Below are 25,099 nucleotides of genomic sequence, written 5' to 3'. Positions count from 1 at the left end.
ACCGAAGGTTTAACACGCTGGCCTCCCTCCATCTGCCAGCCCAATGATGGATTAACATCAGCAACAAGAAAACGCTGAGTCACTCGTTGCTATGGTGATTCCTGGTTTTTCTGATGAGCAGGTAACTGAGATGGGAGCAGCGTTTTACATCAGGAACACAGCGAGAGTTTAGGCCTCAGACGAACGGTCAAAGTTCCAGGTAGAAGAAAAGATGGAATAAAAAGAGAAAACTGAAACAGGAGAATTTGTTTCTGGGCTGCAGATCTTTTGGGGTTGGTCTCCACCAGCTTTAAACATCTACAGACTGAAAATCTTCTCCGTTGTTCTTTGTAAACATCTTAAGTTTAGTCAGATTGGATGGAGAACATCTGTCAACATCAGTTTGCAAGTCTTGCCACAGATTCTCAGTTTGATTTAGGTCTGAACTTTGACTAGGCCATTCTAACACATGAAGGTGCTTTGATCTAAACCATCTCATTGTATCTCAGGCTGTATGTTCAGGGTGGTTCTCCTGCGGGAAGGTGAACCTCCACCCCAGTCTCGGGTCTTCTGCAGCCTCTAACAGATGTTCCTCTAGGATTGTCCTGGATTTAGCTCCATCTATCTTCCCATCAACTCTGAGCAGCTTCTATGTTTCTGCTGAAGAAAAGCTTCCCCACAGCATGATGCTGCTACCACCATGTTTTGACGTGGGGATTGTGGGTTCACAGTTATGTACAGAATCATTTCTTTTTCCAAACAGAATTTTCCATATATGCCAGATGGTTCTGTTCTGGTCTCCTCTGTTCAGAGCTTCTTCTTCCACATGTTTGCTGTGTCTCCTACATGTCTTTTGATAAACTGCAAACAGGACTGCTTCTAGCGTCTTTCTACAGTGGCTTTCTTCTCACCACTCCTTTCCATAGAAGACAGATTTAGTCGTCCACTGGACAGATCCTCACAGCTCAGCTGTGGATCTCTGCAGCTCCTCCAGTTACCTCTTAGCTGCTTCTCTGATTAACGCTCTCCTTTCCCAGCCTGTCAGTTTAGGTGGAAGCCCATGCCTTGGTCTTCATGATGCTGGTTGTTCTCTAATGTTCTCTGAGGAACCTCTGAGGCCAGAAACAGAACATCAGCAGTAAGACTCAGATTAAATTACACACAGCTGGACTCTGGTACTGACTGAGTTCTGAAGGGAATTGGTTGAGCTGGATTTCATTTAGAGGTATTAGAGTAAAGGGGGCTAGTTCCAGTTTTCAGATTTATATTTGTAAAAATGTTGAAACATATTTCACTACTTTGTGTGTGTCACATAAAAACCAAATAAAATCCCTTGAAGTTTGTGTCCAGTCAGATAAAAAGGACATCTGGTCCACCTTCATATCGGTAGCTCTCGCCTGTCTGACTTTATCAGAATCTGATATCATTGTGGAAGAACTTTGACCCACCCGTATTTCCCACGTTGCTTCAGGTCTTCAGAAATTTCTGCACAGGTCTCTGAATCATAATCAGCCTTATTGGCCGGGATTGTGTGCACAAACAATGAATTTCAAGCAGCATACAAACATTAAATATAAATATATATACTTAATGTCTCATCTTATGTGTCCAGAGGACATTGTCCCAGACGTCTTGCCCTACATCCAGATGCAGCTTTGCAACTCAAGTCCTGCTGCCATCTTGTTTTTAGAGAGAAAAGGTGTTCTCCTTCAACCCTTCCAGTCACCCATACTGGTTCAGTGTTTGTTTAGTGGTCTTGTCATTACCTTTAACCTTTAACCTGCTAAATGAGGTCCATAAAACCCCACCTTCATGCCATCTGCAGAATCTGCAGTAACTTAAAGGAACTTACTGTTTGTGCTGGATATAAGAACCTGTCAAACATCCGTTCAGGGATAATGACTCATGACCTTCATCATGCTCAACATACTTGCTGACAGCAGTGAAAGCTCATTATCTACAGGCAGGAACTGGAGATAAGTGTTAATGCAGGAGATATGTTCTTCTTTATGTGAAACATAAAGAAGTGTTTGAGAAATAAAATGTCACATTTCCTGTTAGAAAAGTAAAACTGGAGATGGCTGAAGACTTGTTTGGACCGATCTAGAACCTTCAGGAGAATCATTTCACCCTTCAATAAGGCTGCTGATAGGAACGGTCAGGTGGTTGGAGCCTATATGTTGCCAGAGTACATAGGTCAGTCTATGCTCAGTGTTACTGTACAGATACAGATATTGTCTCAAGTTTTGCAGAAGACGAGTTGTTTTCCAAAGAGACCTAAAGTTTAGGGAAGTTTGAGAAAGTGCAGCTTTGTTGAGGCCAGAAGAGCAACCGGACCCTGAGCCGGGTGCAGAAGCACCTTCAGGGTGATTTTAATCTGTGCATCTTCTTCTGAACAAATGTGGCAAAACTTGGAAACTTTTTATGCATTTTCCAAACATTTCTAGAGTCTCAACAGACGGTTAGTGCAGAAACATATTTGGTTAAATGAAAACCAGGACAACGCCTATGGAGTTCTGGTCTTATGTGAAATGGGTCCAAGCTACATATGTTGTGTGGGTCTGGAGAAGGTTTACCACTGTGGGGGGTACTGTGAGAGCATGAGGTTGCCTTTTTGGTCGGTCCTGTCTCTGAGTCGTATCAGTTGCATCCTTATTCTCGCCACAAACTTGATGTTGGACTCCGCCGGTATTGCTTCATGTCACTGAACCTCTTGGCGGAGTTTATGGACAGGATCTCAGGGGGATAAAGGTGGACTGCTCCCTCTGAGCTGGGGGTGACACTCTTGCCTTAAGCCAAGGACTTCAAGTATGTTCATGTGTTCAGAGCAGAGTGGAAGGTGGATCAGGGCTTCGTCTGCAGCTCCAGTTCATCCACATTCTGACTCTTACCTATGGACATGAGATACAGATCATGACCAAAAGAACCAGATTCTGAGCTTCCTCCGCAGGGTCTATTGGCTCTGCCTTAAAGCCAAGGTGAGGCCCTCCCTAATCAGAGGAGAAGAGCTGCTGCTCCTCCACAATGAAAGGAGTCAGCCGAGATGGTTCATCTGATCAAGATGCGTCCTGGTGTCTTATCTGTTGGAATTTCTCAGGAGACCCAGAGGCAGACCAAGAACTCGAGGAAGGGGTTTCATAGTTCCTCTGGTCTGGGAATGCCTTTTAACTTCCTAAACAGAACCAGCACAATGGTACGCGTGAACTTTTAGACTGAATTATAATCCAGAAACCACTAGGAGCTTCTCTCCCACTAGTCCTGCTGCCCCGGGACGTGCGGATACAAGCGGCTGAAATGAGCTTCCTCCGTAGGGTGGCCGGGCACTCCCTTAGAGATAGGGTGAGGAGCTCGGCCATCCAGGAGGAGCTCGGAGTAGAGCCGCTGCTCCTCCACATCGAGAGGAGCCAGTTGAGGTGGCTCGGGCATCTATACCGGATGCCTCCTGGACGCCTTCCTCGGGAGGTGTTCCAGGCACGTCCCACCGGGAGGAGGTCCAGGGGACGGCCCAGGACACGCTGGAGGGACTATGTCTCTCGGCTGGCCTGGGAACGCCTTGGGCTCCCCCCGGAGGAACTGGAGGAGGTGTCTGGGGACAGGGACGTCTGGGCGTCTCTGCTGAGTCTGCTGCCCCCGCGACCCGGTCCCGGATAAAGCGGAAGACGACGAGTACGAGCTAGAATCCCATGATGTCATGGAATCTCTGAAGAAAACTGTTCTCCAAGCTACACAACGTTCACTATCCAACAGCCTAGCAGCTAACATAGGCAGCGCAGATCAGCTGGAGGTCTTTGAAACTTGCTGGCAGGGAATCAGACTACTACTTCCAAGAATCCTTGGATCCAAAGTTGTCTACGCTCTGGTGTTTGAGTCCCGCCGACCGAGGACGACAAAGTTAGGTAATGATCTGCTGTTAGTGAATCCAGCGTTTATGCTAAAAAAAATAGGTAATTAAAGCTGCAGTGGGTTACTTTTGTTCAAATATGTTTTTTGATTATTTGTTAAAACTGTCACTACGTGTACATACAAGAGTGTGATTGACACTGCTAAGACATTCCTCCTGGTTCTGATTGGTTGGTACTGACCCGGAGCAGTGAATTTCTGCAAATGGCAGTAGGACCACTGGGAGGAGCCTGAGGAGCTTGATTTTTTTCACAGATAATCTGCCTCATTTTCTGTCAGCACATAGTGACAGTTTTAACAAGATTCATTTTACTAAAAGTTAACTACTGATGCTTTAGCACAATCTTGTTTTAAAAAGGCTAAAATCATAAATAACATCATGCCAAATCCAGTTTTTTAGCCTTTCAATACACGTTGTTGTGTACTTGGAGTTTGTAGGAGGGCAGAAAAGTTTAGTTTATTCTCACCAAGGTGCTGCAGAGATATCTTTATATTCTGTTTGGGTCGTATTTTTCAGTGCGTTCAGTTTTCTCTATCATCTGTTACGTTTTCCAACTGTTACGTCTCAGTATTCGCTGCTGATCAGCTAAATAAGGTCATGGACTTCTGGCTGATCAATTTCACATATCCGTCTTTTTTTTCCCCGCTGTGATTTTGTAGTCAAAGCTCCAGTATGCCTTTGAGGATATGTTCAGTTCGGTTGTTGGGTGTATTAACCCACACAATTCATGACCCCGTCCTCCAGCATCAGAACCTCTTTGAAGTTCCTGGCTAAATCTTATTTTTCATGGAAATGTTCCCACATCAGTGGGGAAATTCATCTTCGTCTGCATGAAGCTCTTCAAGGACGAGTTCTTCATCAACCTCCTCGAGTATCAAGGAGTTCCTGAAAGATTTCATCTGATTAAGCGGTCAGTTCCTTCTGTTTATGGAAACCCACAGCAAAGCAGTAAGCTGCAAATAACATTAAAATGACCACAAACTTTATTTTAGACATGAATTTATTGTGTTGTTGTGACGTCCTGGCCGTGGTTCTGATACCAGTAGCATGTTAGCGCTGTGTGCTGCTTTTAGCTCCTGGAGGACAGAACCAGACTGCAGGTTTTAATATTATTATTACATAAACAGTTTTCATCGTTTTGTCTTGTTTCTGCACCACTAGGTAACTGTTATCAAACTACAAAAATGGCAGACCAGGTTAAAGTTCAGTGCCCTTTGACCTGTAGGGAGGCGGGGTGTGAAGTGTCTCGGCAACATTTAAAGAGACGGCACCAAAACAAGTTGCTCTCAGAACAGGTCAAAGAGGAGCCCGAGGAGCTACAAGAACAAGGAGTTCAGACCAAAGCATCAAGGTTCCACTTTATATAGACCACAGCTGGATGATTTAAGGTGAAAAGGAAGGATTTAAAAGCATCAGAAAAAAACCTTTCTTTCTGAGGTTCTGCAGAAAAGGAATCTGAGCAAGAAGTCCGCAGATAAACCGGCTTCTCTAATTGAAGCTGTTTTCCCTCCACAGCTTGAGGAACTGCAGCTCTGCATACCTCATGCATGCTGATGCAGCATGAGCTACACCAGCTGCTACTGAGAGCTGCCGTTGTGAACTGTCATGTCATTGTATCAAATTTATTGGTTCTCTTGTTTCTTTATGTGTACATAGTTCATTAGTTACTTTATTCCTTCATTTTTCTTGGTAGTTTTAGGGATGACTGTTTGCTGTAGCTTAGTAGTTAAGTGAAATATGTTTAACTTGGAGTTAAATTGTTTCTGTCAATAAATTCTTATATTTGAAGAAGTTGTTGTGAATATATTCCATGTGTGCAGAGTTAGATGTTAATTAATGCCAGAGCTTGAATCACTCTTTCATCTATTGTTCTAACACCATCGCCATATTGGGCCGGGATACCCAGGATAATACTTGACAGACCGAAAGTTATTTAATTAAATAACTTAACCGTATTATTGCACAACGCATCACATAAAGACCATAAAACCAAGAAACATCCTGATAAGAACCACCAGGATGGCCCGGTTTAATCACCTGCAGAAAGAAAAGAAACCAACACATTAGTTGTGTTTATAACAGAGCAGGAATGGGTCGCTCAGAGGTTCTCACAGCATGATGATCTCGAGGAAAAATCCCATAATATCAAGGTCCACAAAAATGATTCAGCTCCTTTTAGTTAAAACATCACAGAACGTGATCCTCTCCGCTGCTCAGCTCCTTGCATTGATTATGAGTTATGAGTATGTTTTTTTTAAGAATATCTGAATTATTTTGGCCTACCAGCTGATTGTAGCTCCACTACCTGAATAAGGACGATGGTTATAGCTCCTTTAGTTTCTACAAGACGTTCAGAGTTTTCACACCTTGAAATATTTTCAAACAGGAACACAGCAAACAGGTCAGGGAGAATGTTCTGGTTCTACAACATCCCAAACTTTGAAGATCTCCCAGAGCTCTGATCAACATGGAGAGGATGGGCCAACTGCAGACCTACCGAGACATGAACGTCCACCTAAACTGACAGGCTGGGCAAGCAGAGCATTAATCAGAGCAGCAGCCAAGATGTCTGTGGTAACTCTGGAGGAGCTGCAGGGATCCACAGCTCAGGTCCAAGAATGTGTCCACAGGACAACTTTTAGTGGTGGTCTTCACAAATCTGGCCTTTATGGAGTGGCAGGAAGGTCAATGATGAAAGAAAGCAAGAAGTCCTGTTTGCAGTTTGCTACAAGCCATGTAGGAGACACAGCAAACATGGAAGGAGCAGCTCTGATCAGAGAAGACCAGAACAGAAGGTGTTTAGCTTTCCCAACAGCTGAATCCCGTTACCTGATCCAAGGCGGGGCTAATGAAGGTGAGCTAGTAGGAAACATTCAGAAACACTCCATCACATGGATGGAACCATGTACACCTCCTCAGTAGGCCACACATGACAACAGGATGCATCATGGGAAAATGGCGAGCTAAACAGTCTGTTTAACTGTGGTTCATGCCATTCTGGCTCATGTGACATGGACCCACAGAACCTCTGATTAGGTTATAGAAACCGTATTACCTACAGAGCTGTTTCAGCCCGATAAACCTGCCCACGACACTGCAGAAAAGATTCTGGTGTAGATTCTCCAGATCTCCTACCAATCAGGCTCCGATCCATTAAGGATCCACTTCCAAACCTCCGGCTAAAACGTTGTTCAGGTTCCAACAGCAGAGCACGCTCAGGCTGGTCATAATGTTAAGGCTGGTATAAAAACTAAACACACAACTAAAGAGAAGGAGGATTAATTCATTTTATTATTTCCAGGTGTCATTAAATAAAGTTAGGCTCTATGAAAAGTTACATTATCAAACATCAGCTGGTGGACACCTGGAGAAGGATCAGAACCAAAGGAGTAAAACTGACTGATGGAACCGATCCAAAAGGGCAAATGGTCATGAGGCAAAGAGGAAGAACGCTCAGGAGGGAAACTCAGATTTATTTTCCAACACGGTTAAAAACTCCAGAAATAATTCCAGAAACGGGTCAGAAACATTTGGAGATTCTGACGGTTTAAACCAGGAAAACTGTGCAACACACGTCTAGGTTCTGCAAAAGCTGTGGAGGTGTGTCCAAACATTGGTTCTGTAACCAGTTTCCTGTTGTTTTTTTCCTTCCTTACTTCCTGAATGAGCTTCAGTTTCATGGAAGAAAACCCAGTTGACTGGAGTACTGGGACCAGTTTGATTTTCAGGAGTCCAGCAGGCCTGCGAGCCAGCTGTGGTCCAGTTTCCTAACCCTCCTCAGTTCCCTAACCTGGGCTTTGGTTAAGGCTGGGGCCACACTCTCCATCTCTGGCCTGTCTGACAAAGCATCCTCTGGTCTCGTGACTCTGGGTTCCATTTCCTCATCAGAAGCTTCTTCTTCTTCTTTCTCGCGGTCCATTTCCTCCTCGGAGAGATTGTTTTCCTCCCTGAGGTCACACAAGGGCACAGATGGAAAAAGGTTAACATGACTCTGCAAGTTTAAACAGATAAACAACACGTCTGCTGAGTCATCCTGAGTAGATCCTGTTACAGCAGGCGCTTCTGTCGAGTCACGTTGATGATTAAACCTAAACTTTATGGAAGTTCTCCCAAAATCAGCCAACGATGGATCCTTTACCTGCTGCCTGAACATTCTTACTGATACCGTGATGCATAAAACACCCGATTCATCTCGTCTCATTTTCCTTCATTCTTCTACAATGTTCATCCTCAGCTGTTCTCTGGGCTTCCTGAAGCTCCTTCAGTCTTCTTTGGATTTTTGCAGCTTTTTCAGACCAGAATCTGAACATCGTCAGAGAATAGTTGTAAATATGATTTTTAGGCTCTTTTGTTAACAGCAGTCTGTCACAAGGAAACAACTTTTTCCCATTTTCTTTAGATGCATTTATAAAAAAGCTAAAGATGCAGACACCTTGGCATGAACTGGATCAGAGATTACCAAAGGGGGACGAGGGAGACACTTCCATATGTACGAACGTATGGACCTGATGAGCTCAACCTGACTCATTATCCCAGTTAGTATCCATGCATTCAGCTGTTCATCCCACCAGGAGCTTCAGATGGGCCTGAAGATCCAGCTGCTTTGGTTGTTTTAATGGAAACAAAAATTTTCTGGTAAATATTTCCAACAAAGAACAATAATGAGTCCAGTTTGGTCCAGAGGGAAAAGATTAGCAGGTACTGGATGAGATGATGCATTTCTCGGAGGTTTGCTGGACATGACTTTCAGATCTTATTCATCTGCTGCAGAATTTGGGTGTTTTAGGTCTGAAAAACTGGTTCAGCTGGTTTCTTTCAAGACTGTAAAAAAGCAGCCCAGTCCAAAGAAATCTTTGTCTGAACATCAGAAAGTCTGGAGAACTGCTGATCAGGACCACTTTAAAATGATTCTTGGAAGCAAAATGTAAAGGGAGTGATTGGGTCTTCTCTGTACCTCCGACATGACGTTTGTTTGTACTGACCTGGTGTCTGTGACGGAGATGAGCAGAGACTGCACGAACATGGAGCAGAGGAAAGATGTAGAAGGGAGGACGTGGGCCGGGGTCTGCAGAAGCTGCAATAAAAACCAGCCTCATTAGACAAAGCTGTTTATGTGACTGTTTTCTTAACAGTACCGGTACCGACCTCTCTGACTGCTGCAGAGTTCTGAGGCACAGCGGGTCTCTCAGCAGACGGACCGCTGGCCTGCTCCTCGGTTTCAGGTTGTTGGTGTCGATGTTTCCCCAGCAACAGGTAAAACGGCGTCATGGCAACACTGTCGTCAATCACAAGCTGGAGGAGGGAAAAATGGAGATGCAAAGGGTATAAAAACAAGACAGAGGCGGATCAGTGGGAGTTCTTCTCTTAAATAAACCTGCAGATTTACACCAACGCCTCATTTCCTGAGGATTACATTCAGATCCGAATCCAACATGATTATAGTACCAACACGCTGTTGTACAACCTGTCGTCTGAACTCTTAACTGACTTTAAAAGTGGAAACACATTCAGCCAGATTATAGATATAAAGAGTCCTTCTCTTTTCTTTGCTGTTAATATAAGGAGGTAGAGAGAGACACTCCAGTTGAGCCAATCCTGAGAGCTTCCAGGCAAATCATCCACAGCCCTCTGATCATCGCTCACCTGCTTGCTTGAAGCCATCAGCCTTTCCTCTTCTGCTTTGGTGGAGAAGGTCAGAAGGTCCTGCACAGGAGAGTCAACATCAGACTTCTTGAATCTCAGTGAGACGACTTTTACAGGATAAAACCTTCCCGAGGATTCATTCAGACTAGATCAGACATGATTTCCTGAAAAGCAAACCGCAGGACGCTAATATTCCCAACTGGAATCCGGTCACCTCTCAGAGTCATTACCCTTATGGTTAGACAGTTTTTCCTGGAAACCAGTTGAGCGTCTGTTGTTCTCCCAGAGCTACTGACACTGATGTTTACCATGTGCTGTGTGAGGAAGTAAAGCTGGGACCGGTTCAGCCACTGGCTGCCCTCCTCGCACAGCTCTCCAACATCGCCTCCCTCGGGGCGAAGACGGCACGGTTCACCCGCCCCGAGCACACGGCCTTCTGGGAGAACAGCGGCCGAGGCTCGCTGGGCTTGAAGACAAACACTGGAAAACATGGAGAACAGAGAAGAGTCTTAAACATGGTGAAATCTTCTGCCATTTCTCTCCAGGGATACATGGAGTTTAAACTAGGGATGCACCGATATGAAAATTTGGGCCGATATCGATTTCTGATATTAATATTGCAGTTAAAGCCAATAACCGATATTTATCCATATTATACATTTCCCAACCCTTTCGACACCCTTAAAAAACGACCACACCGCTGACATTGCTTCACTGCTTCAGTCAAACACCCACAATCCTGTGCTGCATCACTGTCACATGACCAAACAAATCCGACCCCCACCCTGCCCTCCAGAAACACAACGGCAACAAGATGGAGATAAAAGCTGGTTTTAAATATCGGCCCAGTTTTACTTATCGGACCGATAGCGATATGTTAAATACTGATGTTTTATTTTTTCAGGTAGAACGACTAAATGCTGACCTGACTGAGCTCCAACAACGAGAACATTATGTTCTGAAATCTACTGACCAATCAGATCTCAGAGCCATGATGTGATCACAGAGAGGAGCATCAGTGAGCTTTTGAACTAAATGCGTGTATATGAAACTACTGCATCATTAACAGAGTTCCTGAACATTTTATATTTTAAAGTTCCAGTTTTCCAGACCTAAATGTCCAAACATCTCAGGAAATTTGCTTTAAAATGATGAAGAAACAGTCAGGTTAAAAATGTCAGGGTGCTGCATCATTAGACCTTCATCAGCAGAGATGTTTCTAACTCAGGGTTAAGACTGAAAAGCAGCTGTTGCTCTTTGTTGCAACATTTTATTTCCATCAATTAAATCATAATAAGGTGTCTGACTGAAGTCACATGTTGGTTTTATGGCCTAAACGTCTGCAGAGATCCGTCAGACAACTGCTGCGGTACAGCTGGACTACGTCTGTGGAGGTCAACTCCAGATTTAATGAGCAACCAGCCATAAAGAAATAAAACCAAGCGTTTGACGTACAGTCGGTGGATCTGTCCTGAAGGCAGAAGGCAGCCATGTTCTCAGAGAGTGGGTCGGCCAGCAGCAGGCTGACGTCCGTGGACGTGCTCCACTCCACTGCAGGACAGAAACAAGAAACAGGTCAGTTCATACATGAAGCTGCACAGCACCATCTCAGATCTTCATCCAGGAAAGAAAAATCCTGCATTAGAAGGAAATTGAAGCTAAAGTTTAAAGACGGTCTCCTCCAAAGTTCTTCCAAAAACTGATCTGAATCCCCTGACTTTACTTTGAACCTGAATGCTCTGAAACCAAACATCCTGCATGCATGAAAGTCCTCATCGTCATGATCAGGTTCTAGGGTGGAACAACCACAAAGCAGCCAGAGTCCAAAGAAAAACAGTCGGAAAAGCTGGAAAACTGTTGACGTTCCCTTCAAAGGAAAGCTAAAAGACCCTAAAACAAAGTGTGAAGACATGTGGGTTGGTGTTTGCTTCGTGTAAATCACCTTTTCCTCCTTCAGTGTTCCTGTTAACTTTACTCCAGATTCAGAGAGGAGAGGAACTACAGAACATTTAAAGGTTGTGTCACAGTGTGAGAACCTGGTGAAGCTGTTAAAGGTCTTACAGGAGCAGGTGAGGAGGTTCCAGCAGCAGAGCAGCTTGTTGGTGGTGCTTCCCAGGAGATACTTGGAGCAGCTCAGACGCCCAAAACAGAGATCCCTGATGGAGCAAAAAACAGATCATGTGACAGTTTTGGAGTGGATCCAACAAGATGATCTTCTCTTTAAAGAACGTAGGAGGAACTCCTGCTTCATGGCAATAATTTCAAACGGACATCATTTTACCATGAAGCTGTTGCCACAACAAGCCTCAAAACAAAGTCCAAAATCTTTTAAAACTCAACCAAATTGCAGAAGGAAAAACTAAGTACACCCCTCTGATTGGCAGATTCCAGAACTTCCTTCAGCAGCAATATCTCTCAGCAGGGGTCAAAAATAGATGGTCACACATCATTTCAAAGTATGACCTTTGACATTTAACCTGCTAACTGAGGCCTGTAGAGTCTGAGATGGAGCTCTTGGGTTTTTGGACATTTCTCTAAGTTTTACGCTCTGACCTTGGGCTGAATCGGCTGGGATGTCCACTCCTGAGAAGACCTGCAGCTGTCTGAGATGTTTTGAGAATAATCTTCCTGTCTGCAGGATGATGGACTTCAGACATTTTGGAGTTGACCTTCGAACCCTTCCAGATTGATGGGCAGCAACAGTTGTTGCTCTAAGGTTATTGCTGATGTATTTCCAACTTGACAGGTCAGCAGTTTGGTCAGCAGCAAACTGCCCAAACTTCTGCTGTCATGAAGGTGTCTCACACCGATCTGATAATAGATGCATCTGTGCTGCATTAAGTTTGTATTTTTATGAGCTGCTTTGGATCTAAGCTGATAAATCTGAGGATTTTTGTGTAAAACATCAGAACGTTTGGCTGCTGACAGATTAAACAGAGTCGACTTACATTAAGGTCTGTGGTTACGTATAAAAAGTGTGGAGTTTGCAGAGAGCTGACCTCCTGGTCTATAGGCAGCAGTTATACAAGAGGCACCTTACAGCTGCAACAACAGCTGAATATTGACTTATTCCTGCTTGAAACGTCTTATTTAAGCTGAATTCTGACAGAACGTTTTCTCAACGGAGGAGCTTGGAGTGTTTGGGACGACTCGCCTGTTCAGTTGAAAATAAAATAATAGATTCTCAGTGATCAACTTCATTCTTTATGAATACTTCCAAACAATCTTCACCGATACATTAATCAGTGCAGCTCATGATCTATGCTTAAGGAAAAAGATCTGCTCTGTTTCTTCTGTAAAGTTGCTAAAAAGCTGAATTTGGATTATTTCACAACAAGCCGAGCAGAAACTGGCAGCAGTAGGCTGGTGTCCTCGCTGACCCGAGAACTCCATGTGAGCAGAGAAACAGCTGCCAACATTTCAGGAGAAAAAGTGCAGCCAGAGTTTTTGTTCGGTTAGCTCACAATGAGGACCTGTTCAGCTAGAGGAATAAAATAGTCTTTAAACATGAAAACTTCCAGACCTCAAAGCAAAAAGCCGTAATTATCCAAGATGTTATTCCCGACACAGATGACTCGATCATAGTCAGAGGAAAGTTTTAGAAAGCATCATTTTTAAACATTAATCTATCATGTGGCAGCACCTCATCAAGCATATTAAATTTAAATCTGAATCAGCCACAAGGAAGCTCTCATTTATTGGGAATGAGCATCATTACAGGGATGCTTCATGAAGAGGATCCATCCTGTTTGGGTGCAACTCCGGATGTAGCAGTCCGGTCAGGAAGCAGATAAAACCGGAGCGGTCCAGAGTTGGATGACGCAGCAGCAGCACCGTTTCAATAAGGATTTTAGGTGGTGGATAAAACTGAGTGTGCTAGCATAAGTGTTCATTATGCTAGCAGCAACATGTTAGCTCATCTACATCACCTTCTTACAGCAAAGACACTGGGAAGCGCACCCACCTCCAAATTGCACCCAGAGTCGGCTGTGCTGGTTGCTGGGAGACCAGAAGAAGTCCTGAGCTTTTCAGGCTGTGGTTTGCATGCAGTGGGTCTTATCGCTCTATAGTATCAGTAAATCATGCAACTGGCAGCATATTGATGATTATAATGACCAGCTGAGACAAATTTACATTTTCATCACTCAGTGACGCCATCATGGAACCAACAGTGTAGAAAAACGGAAACGATCCCCACAATACTGTTAGTTTTGGTGTTTTCAGACATAATTAATTGAAATTTATTGCTTTCACAATAAAACAAACTTTTATCACGATAAATGAGTTTTCACAAAAACAATAAATGCCTATCCCTAGAGTGTGCTCATTCATATTAGCTATTAGGACCTTTTCTGGTATATTTACCAACTTTCTAAAGACCAAAGGGTTTTAAGGGGACCAAAGCCTGGTCCTAACGCAGCAACCCCTATTTTTAGGCCAAGTGGTGTTAAGTGATCTTCCGCTATCTGGGACCGGGTCACGGGGGCAGCAGTCTCAACAGAGACGCCCTGACGTCCCTCTCCCCAGACACTTCCTCCAGCGGGAGCCCAAGGTGTTCCCAGGCCAGCCGAGAGACATAGTCCCTCCAGCGTGTCCTGGGCCGTCCCCTGGCCACTTCACAGTGGAATGTGCCTGGTATGCCTCGCAAGGGAGTCGCCCAGGAGGCATACCAAACAGATGCCCGAGCCACCTCACCTGGTTCCTCTCGATGTGGAGGAGCAGCTCTGCTTTGAGCTCCTCACCCTATCTCTAAGGGACTGCCTGGCCACCCTCGGAGGAAGCTCATTTAAGCCACTTGTAACTAGGATCTCGTTCTTTTGGTCATGACCCAAAGTTCATGCCCATAGGTGAAGGTAGGAACGTAGACTGACCGGTAAATCGAGATCTTTGAAATTTAGGTTCTATAATCTTATATACTTAGGATAAGCATTATGGTTATTAACGAATGCAGTTACTAAAATGAATGGAAGTGTGTGTGTGCGTCTGGCATCCTACCTGATGTCTCCCGGCGGCTGCGACAGGGTTACCAGGAGCTCCCAGGAGCTCGGGCTCCAGAGGGTCACCACCTCCTGGAAGCCGACGGCCAGCAGCGAGCCGTCGGCTGAGAAACAGCAGCATTCAGGAACCAGGTTGTGATAGGCACCGACAAAATCACATGACCAGGAAGGACCTTCGTCTGCCGACAAAATCAGGAAACAACAGGAGAGTTACCGGATTCATTTTCAGTAGGATGTGAAAACCTAAAGGCAGAAGACTCCAGAAAACGACTCCAGATAACATGACATATGTGGAAAGTCTTGAACTATGAAGAAAAAATTTGCACTGAATAGAAATCATGGAGGAAGCTGAAAAAAATTACACAGTTAAACCTTTCGACAACAGCATCCTGGTTAGGTGGGCCAGATCTGAGCTCTGCAGATACCAGACCTCCACGTTTCTGGAGATGCACATTTTAAAATGTCCCCCCAATCAGGGGCGCCATGTGATCATGGATCTGAGGATTTAGTCCTTGTTAGAAGACAATGAGACCATATGACTTTATGAAGGGTTTAGGTTGGGCGACTGGGAATAAGTTCAACTGTTTTGATAGTTTTAGTCTGGAAACACGCCCAGCCAGACCTGGAAAAGACCAGGAACCGATCCAAGACATTCAGAAATCCCAACCGGGCTGGATTCTCACCATCTGTGTGGGCTGGCAGCGCCAGCTGCCAGGCTTTGAAGTGTCCGTCTCTGCTGCAGGAGAGCAGCATGGTGGTCCGGCTGCTGGCCGCCTGGTCGAAGCACATGGCTGTAATCCGGGCCTCGTGGGGAGCAGAGATGGTCGTGTTCAGCACAAAACTGCCCGTTAAAGAGGTGTGGAGGGAGATCAAGAACAACAGAAACATTACCACAAAGGTTCTGTTTAAGCAGGACAAATATTTGAGCAGACGAGACCATTTGAGCGTGAAGAAGATGACCGCACCTCTGAGTCTGTTCATCTAACGCCCACAGCTTTAGGTTGACCTCCACCTCTGCAGCTTTTGGGTTTCTTTCTTCCACCGTTGCCAACCAGCTGCCAGAGCTGTCGAACGCTGCTTTGACCACCTCAAACTGCTCCAGACCCGACTCGTGGATGTACTCCTGCTGCACGATGTCCAGCTGTGGGAGAAAGAGGAGATCTTCAGAAATATAGCTCAGAAAAAAGGAAGGTCTACATCTGGATTCAGAGTCTCACGTTGAAAAGAAGTTTGTCTCTTTGGAGGGAATAAAACTGAAGGTGTCCCGGTTTTCCATTCAGAACCAAAGCTTTGCTCCGAGGGTCCACCATGAGGTCCGTTCGGACGTTTTCACCTGCAGAGGAAGAGATGGAAACAGCTGTGTTGATAACTGGACCGAGCTAAACTCCTGATCCTGCCCTCATCTCTTTGCATTTCCATCAAAACAGCCTAAACTTTGCAGGCCTGGTCATTCACCATCCATTAGACCGGGGTGTGAGGGAGAAGGTAGCGTCTAAAACGCTCCAGGATGGAAGATCCTCACAACTGGACCCATGGTTTAGGGGGTAATTACTTTTTCACCTAGGGCTGGATTGGTTTGGAAATATTCATTCTTATTCACTCAGGTTATCTTAGTCTAACTTTAGTTTGATCGGAAACATTTAAGTGACTAAAAAGAAAAATATATAGGAAATTTGTGGGGGTAAATACTTTCTCATAGAACTGTTAGTGATTTATTCCTTTACATCGAGGTGATCCCATGAATAGACCTTCTTCAGGTTTTTAGAGGTTACTTTTAAGACTGAGCTTGATTTAAACACCTTCCTGCTCTGTAGTCCAACAATATGCTCAACCAATCAGGTGGACGGTCCCTCCCAGGTGTCCAGACTGCATCCAATTAAAAATACTAAAACACAGACTGATCTCTGCACTGTGGCAACAACAAGCAAGGAAAATCTTTACTGGTCGTCATTTTTATTACACTTTGCATAGTTTCCTAATAACATGCAGCACTTGGATTCATAATGCAATAATTTCTTAAAATTGGCATAAAATGTTTTTCTATACTGTGGTGGAGGGAGGTGATCAAGATATTTAACCAGGACGCATCAATTCAAACCCAGACTGCAGGTTTACTGGTGGTTCCTAGAGTCTCTAGAAGTAGAATAGGAGGCAGATCCTTTAGTTATCAGGCTCCTCTCCTGTGGAACCAGCTCCCAGTTTTAGTCCGTGAGGCAGACACCCTGTCTACTTTTAAGGCTAGGCTTAAAACTTTCCTTTTTGATAAAGCTTATAGTTAGAGAGGCTTAGTTTATCCTGAGTTATATCTGTAGTTATGCTGCTATAGGGTTAGGCTGCTAGAGGACATGATGACCACTTTCACCCTCTCTTCACTTCTTCCTGTTAAAAGGGAGTTTTTCCTCTCCACTGTCTCTACATGCTCATCCAGGAGGAGTGAATCCTGCAAGTCACTAACTGGATGCAATCTGCTGGGTTTCCTTAGATAGAAAAACTTTTTATCCAGTTTGAATAAATAACTGAATCTGACTGGTTGATGGTTAGGATTAATTGGAATGTATGAACCTGACTTTAATCTGGATGAAAGTGCCTTTTCACAACGTGTGTTGTGAATTGGCACTAAACATCAGCTCCCTCATCAAGAAAGCCCAGCAGAGGATGTTCTTCCTGCGGCAGCTGAAGAAATTCAACCTGCCAAAGACTATGATGGTGCACTTCTACACAGCCATCATTGAGTCCATCCTCACCTCCTCCATCACCATCTGGTACGCCGCTGCTACAGCCAAGGATAAGGGCAGGCTGCAGCGTGTCATTCGGTCTGCTGAGAAGGTGATTGGCTGCAGTCTACTGTCGCTCCAGGAACTGTACACCTCCAGGACCCTGAAGCGGGCAGGGAAGATTCTGGCTGATCCCTCCCACCCCGGTCACAGACTCTTTGAGACTCTCCCCTCTGGCAGGAGGCTGCGGTCCATCCGGACCAAAACCTCACGCCACAAGAACAGTTTTTTCCCATCTGCCACCAGCCTGGTTAACAAAGCCCGGAAACCACCCTGACACTCTCCCTTTCCCCCACACCCCCCCTTTTTGCTGACAGGACACCTGTAACCTGTAACTCTATGTGTTACATTAACGCTCAGCTTGGACTCCTGCTTTACTTGCACAATGATCACCTGCACTGTTGTATTGCTCTTGCATCTTATACTGCTCTATATTTACTCTCACTCACTTAAAACTGTGCACATATATTAATATTATATTGTAGATATGTTTATACTGTTTAATTTGTACTGTATTGCACCGACTACGCCAAAACAAATTCCTTGTATGTCCAAAAACGTACTTGGCAATAAAGCTTTTCTGATTCTGATTCTAAATAAATAAACTGACCTGATAAATTAAAATTCTTTTAATTCTCATCTGAGTTAAGTTAGAATGAACCATGAACTCATGGAAAGCAGGATAATTCCAGGAAGCCTGAAGGTTTTCCAGGGGATATAAGGAATGTTTAAGGTTTACGAGGCCGTGTACCTTGTTTATGATCACTGTTGACACGTACAGTCTAAACTTACCTTTGACCAGACCCTGAATGATGGACGACACTTTCACACAACTCTGGATGATTGTGATTTCTAAACAAGACAAACAGAAGAAATCAAAACCTTCAGCTGATGAGAACATCTCAAACGTTCCTCAGTGTAAAACAATGTTGGATGTTAGTTCACAAACTTTTCCCCAAACACAGAATCCCTCCAACAATAATTTGACATAAACCTCTCATTGCAATCATTTTCAAAGACATTACACCCTCTTTCAGCTCTTAGGTTGTACGGATGACCCCTACACGCCTATAAGGTGATTTTGTTTGCAAAGCTGCATCTGAATGAAGAATAAGACTTCTGGAACAATGTCCTTTGGACAGATGAGACCAAAGCAGAGATGATTGACTGTAAAGCACGGTGGAGGAAGGATGATAAGCTGGGCTAATTTTGCAACCACAGGACCTGGACACCTTGCAGTCATTGAGTGGACCATGATCTCCTCTGTAGGCTAAAGCAGTCCAGAGTCAATGTGAGTCCATCTGTCCAACAGCTGAAGCTTGGTCCAAACAGGGTCATCAACAGAACCATGATCCCAAACACGGCAGCAGATCTACCAGAGAATGGCTGAAAAACAAACAAGGTGCTGCAATGGTCTAGTTAAAGTCCAGAATCTAGCCTGTTTGATCATGGGGTGAACTACACACAGCTTGACGTTGTGTGGAATCTGTGTTGTTTTCTTGTACAGTTGAACATAGATTTAAGTACTTAAAGAGGGTGTACTTTCTTTATGACAGTATATTTATTCATGAATGAGCCTGATGGTCCAGCGCCTTACTGTTGTCGCTGTGGGATGTGCAGAACAGCGCCCCGTCTGGTGAGACAGCGATGTTGGTGATGGCGGCTCCGAGGCGGGGCAGGAAGTCCCGCTGGCTCTCCTGCCCGTATCTCCATTGGACCAGCACCGACTCCACGCCTCCGCTCAGCAGGTTGGTGCCTGATTAAACAGCAGCATGGATTCAGACGGAGGTGCAGTAAAAGCAACACACACCTGTAGGAAGGGTAGGACTGAAACCACGCTGTGGTACCTTCAGGAGTGAAGCAGAGCGAGCTCACAGCGCTGTGGTGCCAGTGCAGGGTGGAGTAGGTGTACTCCTTCTTATGGTTGAAGTTTCTCCTGAAAGGATGGAGAGCAATGTTCAGAGAAATACGGTTCCTCCACCTCCCCGATGAGCCCAATATTACAACGAAAGGTTTAGGTAAATAACAGATGGAAAAACTGCAGCTAGACGATCACAGAACTAATTTTACGTCACCTTAAGGGCGTGGAGAACTTAATGATCTGAGGGAACGGAAACTATAGTTGAGATTTAAAGAAGGTCCGGCTGCTCAGACAGGCTGTAAATAAACACTGAATATGTTTGAATGGAAGAAGGTCTAACAGGACTCACCACAGCCGGATTTTCCCATCCTCGTGTCCCGTAGCGACACAGTCGTCTTTCGGGTGACAGGCGACGCATGTAAACGTGTTCCTGCCTCCGTTCTTCTGGTCTTCTTTCAAGAAGAACCTATCCACCCACAAAGTCACTGCAGTTACCAAACACAATGAAGTCTGCAGGAAAACCCAAACGTTTCCTGGAGCTCAGACACGATCAACTGCTGCTTAATGTCTTTAAAACAATAAACATGGAAACCTGTATGACTTTTGCTTCTTGAAGAAGTAGATCTCCATCTGCAAACCTTTAGCTGAAGCCAGATACTCTCCCTGTGGTGAGATGAGAGCTGATTAGAGCGTGAATGAAGGCTGAAGAAGACAGAAAAATAAATCAGCAGCAGAGACAAGGGTACCGATCTGCCGAAGGCGACGGCTACAGGGTTGGAGCTGACATCACTGAGCACCGCAGAGACGTCTGTGGTCTCCACCAGCTGATCGGCACACTGAGGAAGATGGACGGCAACCAGCTTGAATACATCTGAACACAGACAGAGAGTCAGACATCAGCGGGTTGGTGTTCGCTAATCAGAGTGAAGAGATGAACCAGAGTAAATCATTTCTCATCGTTTATGGTTAATAGCATCATTCTTCTAACAACTTGTGACCATAATGAACTTCACGAGATCCTACAGATAGTTTGTGTCGTTCAGCTAGGAACCTTCAAGCCATTTTGGCTGCTTAGTTGAATGAAAATAGCTCACATTCGTCAGAAAATACAAATGTTTTAAAAAGTTTAAATTATTGTCTCCGTTCCTTAAATGAAGCTAAAAGTCTGTCTAAAAACACCATTTATGATCCCATGTTTATCTGAACATAAAGAAGGCATTCTTCTACGTAAATGTTTGATTCTGGACTACTAGGTATCCTTTTCTAATTTGTATGCTTGTCCACCAGATGGCGCTAGGTTTCCCCTTTCAAAACACGCAGAAAAATGTTTTTAGTTTTCTGCCAAGTAGTTTGTTACTGAAATAAGTGTCTGTCACTGCTGACTTTGGATCTCAATCTCTAAATATAAATAAAGTTTGGAAGAAACTTCTGAAGCTGACATGTATAAAAATATGAATATGAAAAAGTTTGTTGGGACAAGTTTTAGGACATCTTTAGGGTAAAGTTGTAATCCAGGTTTGATTGCACAGCGTTAGATTTAGCATTTTGAATATTTTCTGCATTTAGAGACTAGTTCTGTCAGAGTCAGAAACAGATTACCGTATTTTCCGCACTATAAGGCGCACTTAAAAACCTTTAATTTTCTCAAAAAATGACAGTGCTCCTTGTAATCCGGAGCGCCTTATATATGGATCAATTGGTTAATTGGTTGATCCATACTGGTTGTACACGGCGCTCTGTCAAAATGTTTCAGTACGACTGGTAAACTACAAAGCCGCACCGCTTGCAGCATTACGGCTACCGTAGTCAGGGGCGTCGTCGAAGTAATAGCGGTAAACACCTGTACTGTGCTTACTCCTAGTCCAACACCACTTGTGTGTGTATAACATTTGAATGTACTGTTGCAGGAATTGCCTGAACTATATGTGATTAGAAGCTCAGTGTGTGGGGTGTATGTTTCGTGTGTGTGTATGGAAGATGTTGACATTACTCCTCCGGACAGAGGTGGCGCTGTGTGCTGCCGTAGCTGAGAATCAAGAGTGAAGGAGTGACGTCGGTATTATTGTGTGTGTGGGGTGGGTAGAGACGGCGACCGGAGCAGCGATGTATGAGTCTGTAAGCCCTGTGTTTTTACGTGCTGCAAAGTTATTAAAAAGAACCCCGAATCTCGTCAACAACTCAGTTTTTTTGATGCTGTTTCTTCATGCTCAACTCAGCAACGTATGAGTGAGGGAGTTAACCCCGAGGAAACTATTAACTTCGGCCCTGGAGAAAGCGTCTCCCCTGTGTCATCAGACTACGGTCAGGGGACAGAAACAGGAAAGGTTAACAGTATTAACGTTTGATTTAGTGCATCAAACTGTTTCTTTTACGTGTTTACTGAATCAGGGAAAAGTTCCCTTTCACGTTTTAACTAACGTTTGATTTCAACTTCAACTTCATAGACTCCAATGCATTCCTAACGTGCGGTTGGCTCTATTCAATAGACTTCTATGTAGAGGAGACCTTATCATGAGAGTGAATGGAGTTATTAGAACGCTGGTTTGTAGTGTATTAATAAAGTTTGACTGACTGACTTATCTGACTGTTTTGTTGACATTCTCTTTAGCACAGCTCCATCTAGTGGATGCATAACGCAACCCCAGTCAAACGTTTGACTGCAGTAGTTTCTATTCTATGCGCCTTATAATCCGGTGCGCCTTATATATGAAAAAAGTTCTAAAATAGGCCATTCATTGAAGGTGCGCCTTATAGTGCGGAAAATACGGTAATCCAAAAAGTCTAAAGGATTGATGGATGGACAGGCCGACATAACTATAAGAAAATGTCAGTCAGTCAGTCAGTCATTTTCTACCGCTTCTTCCATAGTGGGTTGGGGGAGAGCTGGTGCCTATCTCCAGCAGTCTGTGGGCAAGAGGCAGGGTTCATCCTGGACAATATAAGAAAATGTAATAAAAGGTAATAAAACCTGAAAATACCAATTCTTTTACATATTCTATGTTTTTATTCCTCATCCAGAGAACACCTGGAGTCCACATTTCCCCAGACTGTGCAGGAACCTAGTATGTGTCTATGCTCACACCCTGCAGAAAACATTCGTTCTGTGACTTTTAGTTGAAATGTTTGCTGATTTTTTCACTAAGAAAAAAAAAAACCAAGGCCCAGTCTGACTGTTTGACCAGTTGGACCTAATTAGATCAATGAAGCAGGAAAACAATCCTAAACTCAAGGAACAAATGAGGTCCAGTCTGTCCTTCAAAAACATGCAGGAAACTTGATGTTTGGAAGACAAAAACTGTTTCAGGTCTACACAAACCAACAGAAAAAGATGTGAGAATGTTCAGGTAGTTGACTGGAAGAGTGACAAAGCTGAAAATCAGAGAAAACCCCAAGAGACCGTCAGCAAGAACCAATGATCAAAATGATTACAGGAAAGTCTGTGTGAGAAGCTACAGTTGGATGAGGAGTTTCTGACAGAGAACTGCATGATTCCATCAAACCGAGGCATCGACTTCACCTGGAAGAAAACCAAACCTACCAGATCTTTTGTCCCTTTGTGTGGGCATAACAATAAAGACGACCCCATCGTGGCTCGCTGAAGCGTAGATGGAGCAGATGGGATATCCGATGACATAAGTCTGAAAGAGGCAGTAGAACCTTTGAACACCTCAGTTAAAAACACAAACCGGGTTCTGATAAAAAAAATCATCTGACATGCAGAGACAAGAGTTTAAAGCATTCAGGCTGGGCAGCAGGTTCCACAGGAGCCGACTGAAGACATTTACCTTTATGAGAATTCCATCTGTGAAGTCCCAAAGTCTGACAGTGCCATCTGCTGAGCAGGAGTAGACCTGCAACATACAACCACAAGTTTAATCACACAAGAAAGGGATACCATCACTCTTATTCTGCACCTTGTTGCTTTAATTAAAGAGATGTCAGCTGTGAGCTGCAGCCAACTGCAGGAGAATTTATACATGCATTCATTTATAATAAAGCAGCAGAGGCTACGTGTTTCTGTCATTTATACAGCAGCAATCTTTTTACAGCAGCATCTCCAATGAATATAGAAAATCATTCATCCAAAAAGTGAAACTCTATAGATCCTCCCCCACACGCAGTGTGATGTAATCAACCTGTATATTTCTGATCATTTTGGTAATTCAGTAGGAAAAACTTAAAATCCAATTTTTCAACTGAATTAATGAAATTTATTTACTTTTAATCAGATTCTGATTTATTGAGAAGCACCTAAACTTTTAATACATCTGAGCTGCTGCTTTCACACCATCAGACACATTTACATTTCAGGCCAAAGATTTGAAAACAAGTTCATATTTGTACAAAACGATCTGCTTTTCTGTACATTTTCAAATAAAATACAAATGACTTTTATACAGCTTCAGTAAACTGGAAAACATTTTACCATAATCTTTATGGATTTTCTGGCTTAGACTCTGTTTTCTTCAAAAAACATCCTCTGGTTTAACAACATAGAAGATGATATACAAAATATGTTAACTATGATTTGTTCTGTCGTAAATCTTCTCAACCCTGCAGAGTAAAATCAGACACGTTAAACTTCTCATATGAAAAACAGAACTCAATCAAAAGCAATCTAGGATTCAAATATACGATCCAATTTAATATCCGCATATTCTGATGTTGTTCTAATTGTATTTCAGAAAGTTTCCAGGCTTTATTTACAGATACGTTTCTTAGCTGATCTCTTCTACGACAGCAGTCACTTAACGTTTGGCAAAATGTTGTTGTGAAGTGAGGATGGCTGCAGCTCTTTGTAGTTAATCATGACTAACACAAGAAGACGAGGATTTCAGCACATCTGGGTGTTTACCTGCAGATGGTTGGAAGGTCTGAGCAGCACACCGGTCACCAGGTCTGTGTGCCCCCGCAGCTCCTGGACACACTCCTCGGTGGCGGTACTGAACACCTTCACATTGTGTCCGGAGGCGCAGAGAAGGAACCTGCGGACACAAAGTAACATCTTTCAGCTTCAGTGTGACACACAGTCAGGTTTTATAGGCGAAATTTAACAGTAACGCATCATTCAGTCAGATTTTACGGGTTAATAACATCACAGAAGCAGAGGTACAGCATGTAGCATTAGCAGCTACCGCTCGGATATCCGCTGCCCTGTTGGTAACAACCGAAACTCTGACATTAGCTTCATAAACCGGACTAAATTGGGTCACCAACCTGGAGTCGGAGCTTATAACCGGCTCCCTGAAGGTTATTTTACTGCCTCCCTGGTGAACCACGCGGATTTCAGCCTGCTCCACCATGGTTTCATACCGGCAGACGTCAAATCCGCCTGGTGCCGCTACAGAAAACGGTTAGTAGGGGCCTTACCGCCACCTAGTGAGTGGAAGAGGTACTGCTGATGAATGTCATCGACGTCGCCATATTGGGGAGGTCAAACCCTGGTTCGTGTTCGACCTTTTAAAGCTGATCCATTTGGCATTATGGGGTTAATGACGGTGGGAACGCAGCGTGATGATCAGTATCCGTAAGGTGGTGAGGAAATGGACTCCATAGGGAACCATCTAAACTATTATTAAAAAAGATATATTATTTTTAATAATAGTAATATATCAATAACTTCTGTGTTTTTTGTTTGTCTCCTCAAACCACCAGTTGGTCACTGCAGATGTCTGCTCTCACTGAGCCATGTTCTGGTCCTGCTGGAGGCTTCATCCTGTTAAATGAAAGTCGTTCCTTTCCACTGTTGCCACATAACTGCTCATTAAAAGCGGTTGGGGCAAAATTAACAAAAATTTAACTGTACACTGTCACTACATGCTAATTCGGGATAATCTTTACAGTAGTGACAAGGGGTATGTTTGTAAGAGTCAATGTAAGCCACTGTACCAACTGTCAGGCATGGCGGTGGCAGCGTCATGCTGTGGGCCTGTTTTGAAACCAG

The 25,099-nt window shown here is 44.0% G+C and overlaps 1 protein-coding gene across 1 annotated transcript; it reads right to left on the bottom strand.

The window, feature by feature from the left end:
- Positions 1-7,153: 7,153 nt before the first annotated feature.
- Positions 7,154-24,532, bottom strand: wdr75 (WD repeat domain 75). Its single transcript, XM_047371658.1, is given in 22 exon segments — positions 7,154-7,827; positions 8,863-8,954; positions 9,026-9,172; positions 9,524-9,583; positions 9,832-9,891; positions 9,894-10,003; positions 10,979-11,074; positions 11,585-11,679; positions 14,519-14,699; positions 15,204-15,361; positions 15,486-15,661; positions 15,738-15,853; positions 18,087-18,146; positions 18,892-19,050; positions 19,142-19,230; positions 19,505-19,621; positions 19,748-19,818; positions 19,902-20,026; positions 22,694-22,793; positions 22,941-23,006; positions 24,011-24,140; positions 24,373-24,532. Coding segments are annotated over 22 exon segments (2,517 nt in total). The 5' UTR covers positions 24,459-24,532; the 3' UTR covers positions 7,154-7,604.
- Positions 24,533-25,099: the final 567 nt, after the last annotated feature.

Source organism: Girardinichthys multiradiatus, chromosome 7, assembly GCF_021462225.1.
Source record: "Girardinichthys multiradiatus isolate DD_20200921_A chromosome 7, DD_fGirMul_XY1, whole genome shotgun sequence".
NCBI lineage: Eukaryota > Metazoa > Chordata > Actinopteri > Cyprinodontiformes > Goodeidae > Girardinichthys > Girardinichthys multiradiatus.
This window is presented reverse-complemented; position numbering and strand designations above follow the sequence as displayed.